At 54.8% G+C, this 13,155-nt stretch overlaps 1 protein-coding gene across 5 annotated transcripts in view; it reads right to left on the reverse strand.

Moving 5' to 3' along the window:
* The window catches only part of SLC60A1 (solute carrier family 60 member 1), a 39,748-nt gene that overhangs the window by 11,101 nt on the left and 15,492 nt on the right, over positions 1–13,155 (reverse strand). For 2 of the 5 annotated variants that reach the window (XM_086693405.1, XM_086693409.1), the window contains exons 5-9: positions 12,663–12,778; positions 11,425–11,598; positions 5,932–6,079; positions 2,332–2,402; positions 1,019–1,041 (exon numbers count right to left, since the gene is read on the reverse strand). In XM_086693405.1, the coding sequence (XP_086549531.1) occupies positions 1,019–1,041; positions 2,332–2,402; positions 5,932–6,079; positions 11,425–11,598; positions 12,663–12,778 (532 nt within the window). Of the gene's footprint in view, positions 1–1,018; positions 1,140–2,331; positions 2,403–5,931; positions 6,080–11,424; positions 11,599–12,662; positions 12,779–13,155 lie in introns of all 5 variants that reach the window. The other 3 variants (XM_086693407.1, XM_086693406.1, XM_086693408.1) reach the window with 3 other exon arrangements.

Here is a 13,155-nt window from a genome sequence, read left to right on the forward strand (position 1 = left end):
GTTGGTGGAGGGAGTTCGTTGAGACTTGCGTCTGGGGCTCAGGGAATATAGGTTTCTTTTGGTCTCCCACCATAGGGAACTCACTGGGTGTTACTCATTGGATAGTCACCAAATAGTTCTCGAATGTGTGGCCTAAATGAAGGCTCCATGCTGAGTGCTAGGCTAGACACCAGCTGGTACCGGCCACCTTGGAAGTGGGGCTACAGTTAGTGCTGACCAGGGTGTGTGGCGGGGGGGGGGGGGGGGGGGCGGTGGTGGGATTGCTCTCCTTGGCTTTAAACTGAGTGGTCGTCTGAGAGATTGGATTGCAGACACCCATTCCTTCAATTGTTTGGTGATCATGTTGCTTTTATGGAGAGGATGAGGGCTCCGCTTGGGCCCCTTCTCTTAAGAACTGGCTACGTGCACAGCTGATACAGTGCCTGGGACTCTGAGATCTCTGGGCAGAAAGGCTGGGAGGCTCAGGGACATAAAAATAGCCTCGGGACACCCCCTGCCTTGGGTCTCCAGGAATGAGACTATTCTTAGGAGGTGTCTCTGCCCCAAAGGAGCTTTTCTTTGCCACTTGGCCTGGAGGACCTCTTTTTGAAAAAGAAATTGGGACTAGAGTCAAAATCCCAAACTGCAAAGAGATGGCCAATTAGGCCTCTGGGCCGTGGTCCAGCCAAGGCGGCAGAGGCCGCCTTTCAGGGCCCCACACGGGCTGGAAAGGGAATCCTGGCCCGTGGTCCCACGGCATGGTGGGATGCAGGAAGCCAAGTTCACGATCCGTGCCCCTCTCCTGATGGAGAAACCATGAGTCAGCCTATCCCATTCCCTCCTGCCCTAAGAGTCCAGTGCGGACAATCGCATGGCAAAGCAGGAAGAGGGGAAAAGGAAGCTGTAGAAAAATAAACACTTCCTCGCACTTTACTTGGAACAGAACAGTATTTGTGGCGTGCTACGATCTACAGCATCTCCCACAGCCTCGCCTCACTTTGTTTTCCTCCTCTTGTGTAGCAACAGATTCTTTCCTTACCTGATGAGAGTCCAGAGTGCATCCTGTGGAAAAACAGGAGCAAGACATAGAAGGTAAAAGCCAAGCAACCAAAGATCACGCCACAGACCAGGAAGCTATAGCTGCCCTGGGCCTGGAAAATCTGCCAGAGGGGAAAACACAGAGACGCAGGCCGTCAGAGCCTCACAGGAAGGCGCACTGGAGGAAGCAGCTTTCCCCGACCCCCGGCGGGCTCCGCAGTCAGGTTGAGGCCCGTCACACCGACGGGCAGGGTGGTGAGTAGGAGGGACGTCTTGGCCTCATTTTAAGGTTATGTGTCTGGAGGAGGCAGAAATCCTGCTCGTGACCCCTGCGGTCCCTTTTCGCTCTGTATCTGGAAGCTTCTGAAAATCTCTCCATCTTCCTTAAAACTCCGGTCAGACCGTGTCTATACCCACAGGGCCGAACCAGAACTCTGCAGAGGATGTGTATAGACCTATGTCTATCATGGAAAATTTAAAACACAGGCCAAAGGAGCTTACGGAGTTCCCCTGGGCCCGTCACCCGACTAGCAATTAGCACCTCCGTGCCCCTCCACTGTCCCCTGCACTAGATCACACTGAAGCAAACCCCAGACCTCACGTCATTTCCATGCGGAGTGTTATCAGGAGGTGTAGCTCTCCTCCCGGGAGGGCACAAGATCAGGAAAGGAGGGTTGGGATTAGGGGCATCTGGGAGACCCAAAGACCTAGGTTTGAATATCCTGTCAGTTTTTAGAAGTATGACTGACCGAGGGCAAGTTGCTAATTTATCTGAGCTTCAATATCCTCCTTTGTAAAAGGGGGCATAGCAACAGCGCTAGAAGCTTCAAACAAAGGCAGATGTATTTTTTTCCTGGTGCACCCGGGAGGATGGATACGTCTGAAGAGACGCGGGAGGGCTGGCCCTCGATGAGGGCAGGACTTGGGCAGGAAAGCTGGGCCCTGTGTAGGGTGGCCAGAGGCTAGGGGAGCTGGGGTGGGGACGGTAGGTTGAGAAGGGGTGGGAAAAGAGCTCCCGCCCGCCACTCAATCCCATCCCAGGCTCTGGGAGCTGAACGACATTCCCACAGGGCCCCGCTGGCCCCGCTCCCAGACATGACTTGTGTTTGCTTTGGACCGCGCCGCACCTCCCTTCACATCTCCAGGTCTCACATGCGGAAGCGGAAACAGGTAACGGAGGGGGGCCCTGCCTGCTGTGTGGGACCCCCAGGAGAGGGACAGCTTGGGTTCAGAAGGTGGCTGGCTACATCTTCCCACCTGCTTGGAGGGGGGCTCCCCAAATGCTGTCCCCTGCCCCTAGGGTCTCCCACATACCGAACCAACCAGCATCTGGAGAACCATCTCGCCAATTCCTGCCCCTGTCACCAGCACCGTGGTCGCACAGCCTAACCAAAAGAGAAGGATTTGGGTTAGTAAAAGCAAGTTAAGGAGACAAGTCAGCTGGTACAATCCCGGCTATTTCTGGGGAGACCCTGGAAAATGGTGTGACTGCCTAAGAGGACGAGTTCGAATTCCTAAGATTTCTCAGGCCTCAGTCCTTAACTTTGCTTTGGGAATGCTTAGGTCCTGCTGTCCGTATAGTTTCACTGTTCTAGAACCTTCAATCACTCAGGGTTGTCTTCAGGGTAACTTCCAAATTGCTTAGCCTGGCATTCGGGGGTCCTTCCAAATCTGACTGCCCCCTACGTTTCCGCAAAGATTCCCTGATCTCCTCAGGCCAGCCCTCTCTTCCAGGCAGACCAGTGTCCTCACTGCTCTGGCATTGTACTGACCAGCCACACCTCCGTTCACTCTGGCAACAGGGCACAGACCCCCTGAGCCCAAGCTTCAGAGTCAGACTCGGGTCCCAAGCCCAACTGTGTTACCTACCAGCCGTGTGACCTTAGGCAAGTTCTCCCCCTTCTCTAGGCCTTGGTTTCCTTTCTGTAAATGGGCATGGCAACACCTTCTCCGCAGGGTTGCTGTGTGGTGAATTTGATACACCACTTACTAAGTGGTAAGTACTTAGCACAGTGCTGGACACAGTGAACTCCCGAACCCTGCCAGTTCTCTGCTTAACCCCTTCAACGCTGCCTTCAGGATAAAGTCCAAATGCTTTCATGCGGTTTGCAGGGCCTGGTCTCTGCTGAGAGCTCAGACTCCCATCACACCCGCTCACAATCCACCCTCCCGCCAGGAGGACGGTCTCGCTTCCTGCCCTGCACACTCGTGCTCACCGCCGGGTTCTGACGCTTGCGTTGCCTCCCTCCCTCCTGAGCGGTCCTCTTCCTCCTCCCCTTCGTGGGCCCAGCCCCTGTTCATCTTTGAAGTTTCTCCTTTAGACTTCCTCCAGGAAATCTCCCCCGTCCCTAACCCTGCGGTAGCTGCTCTTCGTGTCCCGCGGCCCTCCACCCTTCCCCCAGGTACCCCTGCACTGTTTGCAGGGTAGCCTTCCCCTCTGTGCTGCGAGCCCATGAGAGAGGACTGTGCCCTGAATTGTATTCAGTGGCGTCCACTACTGCTTATTATTAGCCCAGTGACCAACATATGATAGATACTTAATGTTGACTGATTGATTATTGAAACAGAGATTATCATTCCCTACTTTAGGCTTCAAGTTCCTCTTTTGGTCTGGCTCACGTGTACATTAGTCTCTATGCCTTTGCTGTCACTTTGTTCACTGCCCCTGCCCCACTCTTCCTTGGGATGTCTTCCCTTTTTCCTTCTGCCTTTCCAAATCCTGGGCCAGCTCACATCCCATCTCCTCCAGGAAGCTATGTGTGGATTCAACACTGGTCACTCCCTTCTCTGAATCCCAGTAGCACCCACTGTCTATCCCACTCATTCATTCAAAAACCCTCCAGTACTTTCTGGGCATCAGGTACCGAGCTAAACACCGAGTAGTCAGATGAATAATTAGAGTTAACGTATGTTTTGAGCACCTGTGAGTCAGTTAAGCTGCTAAGTCAAGTGTTTTACATTTCGTCAAATGCACAAACAATCCTAAAGATAAGTATTTGCGCCCCCGTTTTGCAGGTGAGAAAGCTGAGGCTCAGAAAGGGGAAGAAAATTGAGAAAATGGTCTCAAGGCCAGAAAGTGTGCAGGCAAGACTCACATCCGGGTCTGCCAATGACCTCAAAGCCTATGCTCTTGCCCTCCTTCCCTGCTGGTGCCCACAGGGAGCACATTGCTGAGGAGAGGGCACAGATAACATAGGTACAAAAGCCATGAGGGTCAAACAAGAGAGGCAGGTACGAAGGAGAGGGACACATCTTTCCAGGGGGAATCAGAGAAACTTCCGGAAGGGGTAGAGAAGGAGGGACTTGAGCAGGCAGGTAAAGGGGCCAGACGGAGTAGAGCGGGCACTCCAGGCAGAGCAGAGCTTTTGTGCCATCAGGGACTAGCAAGTAATTCAGCATGGCCAGGACGCAGGCCCTGAGTACAAGAGGTGGGCAGGGGAGGCTGGTGAAAGGAGAAGATCACCACCGGAATATACAAAGGCCGTGACTGTGTGTTTCACGGGGACCCCTCTGCAGCAGGTTGGAGACCCGCCGCTAAGTGGTCCCACCTTGGCTGCACTTCAGAGCCTCCCAGTGGCTCCGGACCAATTACGCCAGGTGTCATGGAAACAAAGCCCAGGCCTCTGGTTGTGTTATACGCGCTCTGGGTGATTTTAATGTGGGACCAGCACTGAGAACCGCCACCGAGGGAGGCAAATCTGAAGGGCACAGGCCAAGACCTGCGGAGGCAGCGATGGAGGTGATCAGAGACTGGAAAAAACGGGGCACCATGAAATATTCCAAGCAGGCACGTCATGGGAAAGGCCTGAACTGCGGTAGGGATGGTGGGAAATGAGAAGAGAGCAGATCTGAGTGCCCACTTATTATTATTCTCCAACATTTGGCTTACTTAATGAACTTATTTTTAAGTAGGCTCCACACCCAATGTGGGGCTCGAACTCACGACCCCGATGTCAAGAGTCACATGCTCCGCGGACTGAGCCGGCCAGGCGCCCGTGTTGTCTAACATTTGTTGACCACTTAAAACTCTGGGATCCACCGCGTGATGTGTGATACCAACGTTAATTCACTGCTTTTGTCTACTCACTGGGGTTTGGAGATCATCCTTAGATCTCGCGGATCCAGGCCTGCCATCTCTTGTTACTGGGGATAACTGCACTGGTTTTGGCTCTAACTGCTCCTGACCGCCGCCCCCCCCCCCCCCCATACACCATTTCCTCACTCCTCCCTAAAGAAATCACTCCTCCTCAATGTTGGTTTTCCGACACCCCAGGGCACTCTAGCTACTTCTAAGGGTAACGTTAAATGTTCAAAACATAATTATTTTTAATTAACCCATTTAAAGAAAAAAAAAAGGATCATTGCTCATTGCTACACGCGGTGGGGAGGCTACAGCAGGGGAGGGAGATTACTGCAGAGAATTTGAGGTTTCCGGCATCCAAGAACCCCATCAGGACAACCCCCGATCAAGTGTGGAGCCGCTGTTCTAATTCTCCGTGCTTCCAAAAACAGCGGCAAGAACAGCAGAGCAAGGAGGTACTATTACTGATAAGTTATAAACCCCCTTCCTATGCCCTAACTTTTCCTGCGCAACTTTGCTGGTCTCTGAACTTGGGATTTCCAGCACACCCGTGTTTCACAAAATGCCAGCTGTGCCTCAGGAGGCACTGCCGTGGGAGAAAAGAAAAGGGGAAAGAGAAGCTTAAGGCTTCTCAGTGGCCTGAAATCACATGACACGGGCATACTGTTGAACGGGGAACTCCACGTGCGTCAGAACCTTGCGAACAAGTTCCCACCCGAGTCAGGAGGGCGGGGACCTGGCTGGAACACCACAGAAAAGATGGGGCGTCGGGGGAGGAAGCCGCACCCAGCCAAGGGGGGGGCGCTCTTTGCTCTGCGCCCCAGCACACCCACCTTTGTACTGCAGAATGTCCTCAGTGTAGGCCAGCATGCTGGGGAAGGTGCTACTGAGGAACAGGCCCAGGCTGGCTGTCCCCACGAACAGGAAGACGACGTTGTAGGAGAAAACGAGAAGCACGAGGAACGTCACCACCACGCCCACCTTTTAGCAGAGAAGGAGGCTATTAGGAACTGGGAAAAGCTGGGCGTCCCGCTCCTGACTTGGAAAGCTCCTCTCGGACCCCAGAGCAGCGTTGTGTGACCAGGGCGCCTCCCTGTGGACTGTGTGGGAACTGCACCTTCCCCAGCCGGGTCTCGGCCAAGGATGCCCTGGGGGATGAGCCGCCAGGACCGCTAGGCAGAGGGCGGGCCATACACACTTGAAAAGCGCTTGGTGAGGCAGTACTGCCAGTCCCTCAGGTCTTATCTTGGAGCACGGGGAATTCCAGCCACGCCACCAGCTCTCTGCCCTCCACTCCTCATGAAGAGGAGCTGCTTTTCTGGCCCTAAAAGCCATGCGTTTGCAGGCAGCAGGAGGGGCTGGCTGGGGAGGGTGTGGGTGTCTGGGTCCCCGCGCTCTGGGAATCCAGGCACACCTCCCAGACGGAGGGTCCGTGACTGTGGCCCGGTTCCCCGGTTTCAGCTCAGACTCCCATGAGCAAATTCCAGCCCGTGGTTAGAGACTCTTGTGATGGATTCGGGGACCAGAGATCTTCCTGGGTCAGTAAGGGTCTCTGTCACACGGGCATATTTTTGTTAAGTGCCGCTTTTTCCAAATCCCTTAAAAAGGTTTTTATGTCAATATTGAAAAGTTTCTAGGCAAAATGCCTCTGGGAGGAAACTTAGGCAGCCCGGGTCTGGAGGCAAAAGACCAAGTCTGGGGCTTTGAAGTCCTTGATCTCTCTAGCCTCCTAGTCCACGAAATGGGTTACAAAAGCTACACGGAAGAGTGGTAGGAAAATGATGGCAGCGCAGGGTCTCCTCAAGTGTGACTCTTACGACAAATATCAGTCTTAGTGTTTGTGTGTGCGCCCTCCCTGGTGTCTCCAGACACAAGGATCTTGCATAGAAAACCATGGTTTTCAGGTGAGCGTCTCCTGGGTGAGTACCTCTGTTTCCAGAAAAAAGAAAGATAAAATTACATAGCAGAGGGCTAGAAGGTGTGTAAGAAACACATCCATCCCCACCCCCACCCCGGCCGCTTTACAGATGACCTGAGCGTGCCGAGGGAAGGGACGGTCACACTCACAGGCAGATCCCGGGGATTTGCTCCAGCTGGAAGAACCAAGCCAGTGATCGCAACCCGCGAGGCCCCTCCCTTTACGCTTCTCTACCAGCCCCTCCGTCTCTGCTGCAAGATCTCTTGGTCTGAGACCTGAGACCTAGCGAAAGACTTGCTGCCCCGGAGGGGGGTGTACCACAAATGGCGGCTGAGGGGAAGACACCCTCTTCACAATGGAGAAGCAGCGTGAAAGACTTCTTTCACGCAGTACAAACGCGACAGAGGCGGACATATCCAAGGTTCCAAGTATAATGTATTTCTTTGGCACAGAAAATGGCCCCACAGCTTCACTGCTCTTTCTTCCTCCTCTGCTCAATCTTTAAATGTTGGCACGGCCCCAGACCCTTCTGGCTCTTTGTCTGTGTTCCCTGTTGGTCCGGCGCCATGGTTTCAAATATCTCTACGCCCAGCCGCTTAAATCCATCCCTCTGGCCATGACCTGTGTCCAGAACTCCACTGGACGACTGACAACCTGGTCCAGACAGAGCCCGGCCTTGCCTCCAGCAAACACACTTCCCCGCATCGGTGAAGGGCATCCCCATCCGCCCCGTGGTCAGGCCCTGTCACGAAGGTATGTATGTCCTTGATCTTGTTTCCTCCTTCTTTCCACCTTCAGGCCAAGGGCAAGTCCTGTCAACTCCGCCCCCAAAACGCTGTGCACCCTTGTACCTTTCCACACCCATCCCGGACCACTCTCTTGTGCCTGGACTATAGGAGTGGCTCTTCATTGTCTCCCTTCTAGATCTATCCACGCTCATACAGCACAGGGCAGCGTGCTTCAAAGCAGATCTGTGCTCGCTTCGGCAGCACATATACTAAAATACAAAGCAGATCAGGGGCGCCTGGGTGGTTCAGTCGGTTAAGCAACCGACTTCAGCTCAGGTCATGAACTCACTGCTTGTGAGTTCGAGACCCACGTTGGGCTCTGTGCTGACAGGTGGGAGCCTGGAGCCTGCTTCAGATTCTTTGTTTCTCTCTGCCCCTCCCCTGCTCACACACTGTCTCTCTCTCTCTCTCTCTCTCAAATATAAACATAAAAAAAATTTAAAATAAAATACAGAGCAGATCATGTCCATTCCCCGCCTAACACCTTCTAAAGGCCTGCTTTTCTCCCACTTGGAATAAAACCCCAAACCTGGCTTACAAGACCTTCCAGGCTCTAGCCCATGTCTGCTTCCCCAACCTGTTCCCTCTCTGCTCCCCACCACAGACCCTGCCCCACCACGCTCTCACCCAGTTAGCTCCCCCCTTGGGCCTTGCAACCAGCAGTGCCATCAGCCAGGAACCCCGACTCCTCTGCCGTTCACACCGCTGGCACCTTCTCAGTTGTCAGCTCTCAACTTAGACGTCGGGGGCAGAGCCGGCGAAGATTCTGCTCTTGCTCCCCTCCTGCTGCCTTGGCACCCCCTTTACACATCACACGTTTGCAGGCGGGCCTTGATGAGCCACGCTGAAAATCTCCAGACTTGGGCGAGCTTTAAAAACACCTCTTATTTTAGCCGGGGTGACCTAAGACGGAGCGCGCATGCCCAGGGCGAACTAGCCCCTCCTCCCACTCCTCCCACTCCTCCCACTCCGTGAGGCTCCCCCCACCCCCCCACCTGCTTCTCACCTGCTAACCACGCGCCTGCTGACCGGCCCTGCAGGGCACGCCCCACTCCCCCTCCCCTCCCCTCCCCTGCCCCTCTTCTTCCCTAGCCCCCTAGCCAACCATAAGCTCCCCGAGGCAGAGCCCCGCCTTGTACAACTTGGTACCCCTGCACTTGCCCACAGGCCCTGCACAAAGTGCCTGTTCCTTCACCAGGAAGTGGTTGTCGAGACCCAGGAGAACAGAGAGCAGGGTGACTGTTAGTTTAAAACGGAGAGGAGTGAATCGGCAGCATGAGGGGAACTTGCTCACGGCTGTTTACCTGTAATCCTGCCAGGGTGCCCGCCAAAAGCACCTGAAAAGGTCTGAAAACAATCCAGGCGCCAAGGCCCCTCTCCACACCCCGAGTCACAGTCTCCGGGGGAGGGGCCCGGGAATCCGTATCTTCCCAAACCACCACTAATGTATTTGGGAGTCACTGGTTCCAGGACACTGTTTTCCGAAATCTGCTTGGTGACATGAACCCCCTGGGGTGTTGGTTAAATATACAGATCACTAGGGACCTCCCCTGGACCTTCCAGTTCGTGAGGTCTGGGTTGGGCCCAGGAATCTAGGTTTCCTTTTAGAACCCAGCAGTCCAGGGGCGCCTGGGTGGCTCAGGCGGGTAAGCAGCCGACTTAGGCTCAGGTCATGATCTCACGGTTCGGGGGTTTGAGCCCTGCGTCGGGCTCTGTGTTGACAGCTGGGAGCCTGGAGCCTGCTTGGATTCTGTGTCTCTCTCTCTCTCTCTGTCCCTCCCCTGCCCGCACTCTGTATCTCTCTCATGCATGTCTCTCTCAAAAATAAAGAAACATTAAAAAATTTTAAAAAGTAAAAAACAAAACCCAACGGTCCGGGTGAGTTTTTCTCATCCGCGCCTGTCACGTGGGTGCTTCAGATGCTTTTCTTCCTCCAAACTCAGAGTCCCGCCCCACCCTCCTCTGTCTAAGCAGCTGCCCTCGGGTCCTGCAGAGGCCCCCAGTAGTACACGTACCCGGAGCCTTCTGCACCCCAGGACTCGTGCAGACTTGCTCCTTCCCGGCAGTATCATGTTGGCCCTCTTCTTCACTGAGATGACACTCCCTTCTCCACTGCTTTTCATCCCCTCTTCCCTTCGGGTGTGGGGGGGCGGGGGGGGGGGAGCCCTGCTCTCTGACAATGGGACCTCTCCCTCCAGGCTCCCTCCTTTTCTCCTTGGCCTCCAAACAGGCTCCTGTCAGACAAAACTCCCTCCAGCTCAGGACCATTTGCAACGGTCACACCTCCGCTTCCTGTCCGGCCCTCAACCTCTTGAGTTCGGCTTCCGCTCACACCGCCTCCCCTCTATGTCGAACAGAAATTTCTTTCAGGGGCATGGGTGGCTCTGTTGGCTGAGCATCCGACTTTGGCTCAGGTCACGAGCTCACTCTCTCTCTCTCTCTCTCTCTCTCTCAAAATAAATAAAGAGGGGTGCCTGGGTGGCTCAGTAGGTTAAGCGTCCGGCTTGGGCTCAGGTCACGATCTCAGTGTCCGTGAGTTTGAGCCCCGCGTCGGGCTCTGTGCTGACTGCTCAGAACCTGGAGCCTGTTTCAGATTCTGTGTCTCCCTCTCTCTCTGACCCTCCCCCGTTCATGCTCTGTTTCTCCCTGTCTCAAAAATAAATAAAACGTTAAAAAAAATTAAAAAGAAAGAAAGAAAGAAAGAAAGAAAGACTGAAAAAAAAAAGTAATTTCTTTCTTAAAAGTCATCAACCAGCACAAGGTCAGATATAAAGGCTTTTCTTGGCGCTCACAATCTTTGGTGTTTGTAGCCCCAACATTATTTCCGAACCCCCTTGCCGCTAGAAACTTGACTCAGGGAAGTACTTTCTGGCAGTGGATCGGGCTGCCTGGAAAGGGAGTGAGTTCCCAGTCACTGGAGGTTACTAAACAGACTGTGGACTCCCTGGAGGGGATGTTACAGAGGTGATTTGAGCCCTGGAGGGAGGCTGGGCTAGACGACCCTAATCTGTAATCTGGACGTTTTGTCATAGATAGTGACATGGACCCACGTCAGGTCGAAAGTCTGACCCCATCGCTTGGGCCTGGAACCCCTGCCTTCTGGGCAGACCAGTTCCCTGAATAACATCCTACATTCCAGCCTGGTACTTGAGAATCGTTTGGCAGAGTTTCAAAATGCAGATTCCTAGGCTCCAGCCCAGACACGGTGATTTCTGAAGGCCAGGGGATGCCTGGCCTCTGCTGGCCATGGGGCTCTGACCAGCTGGGCACCAAGGTCACACAGGAGGACCAAGGCCAGCACCCGCTTCACTTGTACTCTGGGCAGACTGTCAGCTGAGATCTGCTCCACGCATGGCAGTAACCACCTCCTATGGCCCCTTTCTCTGATGGGTACAAAATCAGAGGCCCAGAGAGGGAAAGGGATTTTTCCAAGGTCACACAGATAGGCTCCATCTTCTGGATTCCCCCCTTCCTCACCGGCATCCCTCTCCCCCCTGCTCTCCTCCCTCTACTCCTGCATTCCCTCCCTGTCCAGTCCCGAGCAAATGTCCTGGGGCGGTGGTAGGGCCAGGAGTGGATGGTCCTCCTGCGTCTCCAAGAAGTGAAAGGAGGCCACTTACCACATTGACGAACACCATGGTGGCTGGCTTCACTTTGGAGGAGATGGGAATGGAGATGAGCCGACCCAGGGTGATGAAGCCCCAGAAGAGGCTGGGGAGGTAACCAGCCACCTTGTGCCCCACAGACAGCGGCTTCTCCACTGCATAGCTGTATACAAAGGCTGAGTACTCCCCCTGTGGAGAGACGGGCCCTGCTGAGCACACCTGCGGCACAGCTGAGCCCTCAGAGAAGGAAGACCAGGTCGGGGCAGGTGTGCTGAGGGCTGAGGGAGGACTGGTCCTGCTTCTAGAAGCTCAAAGGTGGGCCTAGGGCCAACATCACACAACACTCGTGGCCCGAGCAGAGGACAGACCCTGGGGAGGTAGAGCTTACACATTCCACCGGCCCAGAGGCGCAGGCCTGGGGACACAGGGAGAGGGGTGTCTCCGGGTCTCCCCAGGGGGTCTCGAGAGGTCTGGGCCGCTCCCCCCTCCCCACCAGAGCAGAGCACAACCACATGTCTCATTTATGAGGATTCCACGGACGGTTTCTTGTTGAAGGAAGGGCACCACAGCTGAAAACAAGGTGGGCACACGTGTCGCGTCTCGTTCTACGGAGGAGGGGGCGGAGAGAAGTGACTCGCCCAAGGTCACACTGAGAGTTGGGAGTCAACCAGTACTGTCACGAGTATTTCCCACTGGGTCACCTGTTTTAGGGCCTTCTCTTCGGAGAGGCCCCAGCATGGCAATCGGTTAATCAATCGGCCATTCAAAAGTATCCCGATCTAATCCTACGAGATTTCTGGAAAAAGGCACTAAACAGTATTAACAGAGGTCACTAGTAGAATAAATCGCTGGGCCCAAATCTTGACCGTAGCTTGTTTACAACATGGCCTGAGAAGCTGAGGTTTGGAACGCGTTCCGGGAAGCAGCGTGCCCTCGCGTTTACACGGCATGACCTCTATCTGGAGGAACAGACCTCTGCCTCTCAAGAAACGTGGGTAGCTTGCACTTGGTAACAAACCAGAGGGGCCCCTACCCACAGAGTTAAGGAGAATAAAAACAGCTGGCTGGGACAGAAGACCATAGTACCCAGGGGCTGCGAACGATTCTTCAGACAGTCCCCGCCCCCTAGGACTTTTATTTAGTTTAAATGTATGAGTTGACTGCACAACAGGTGAGCCCTCTAGGACACCTTGAAGCTCCCCTCTTTCTCCTGCCGCCCTTAGCTTGAGCGTCGGGGAGGCGGGCAGGCTCACCGTCATCCCGTCGGTCATGAACAGGACCAGGGCGGCTGTGATGTGGATGGCGAAGAAGGAGTAAGGGGCTCCTTTGAAGTTCTTCCTCTGCCAGCAGCCGAACAGGTCCTCGTGCCCTGGATGAGACACGAGAACAGGGCTGAGTCTCAGCTTCTGCTCCTTCCCCTCTGCAGGCCCGGGGTAAGCGGCTGCCAGATGGACGAGCCTGGCAGGTTGGGGACCAGTTACTGCCGCCCACCTTCCCTAACTTCCAGCCAGCTGTCAGGGGCAGCTCCTGTCCATCTCAGTCCTGGTGGAAGCGAGGCTCAGGGAGATCGCGTCACTTGCCCAAGGTCACACAGGCAGGCTGAGGCAGAGTGCAGGCTGGAGCCAGAAGCCTGCCTGCCCCACTCCTGCGGCCAGGCTGGTCCGTGTCTTGCCAAACGGGACCATCGGTGCCCGGGGTTTGCTTCCAACCATCATCGCCTGTGATCTACGTTCACCCTCCGGGGGA

Source organism: Puma concolor, chromosome E4 (genome assembly GCF_028749965.1).
Source record: "Puma concolor isolate L17-30 chromosome E4, mPumCon1.1.hap2, whole genome shotgun sequence".
NCBI classification, from domain to species: domain Eukaryota; kingdom Metazoa; phylum Chordata; class Mammalia; order Carnivora; family Felidae; genus Puma; species Puma concolor.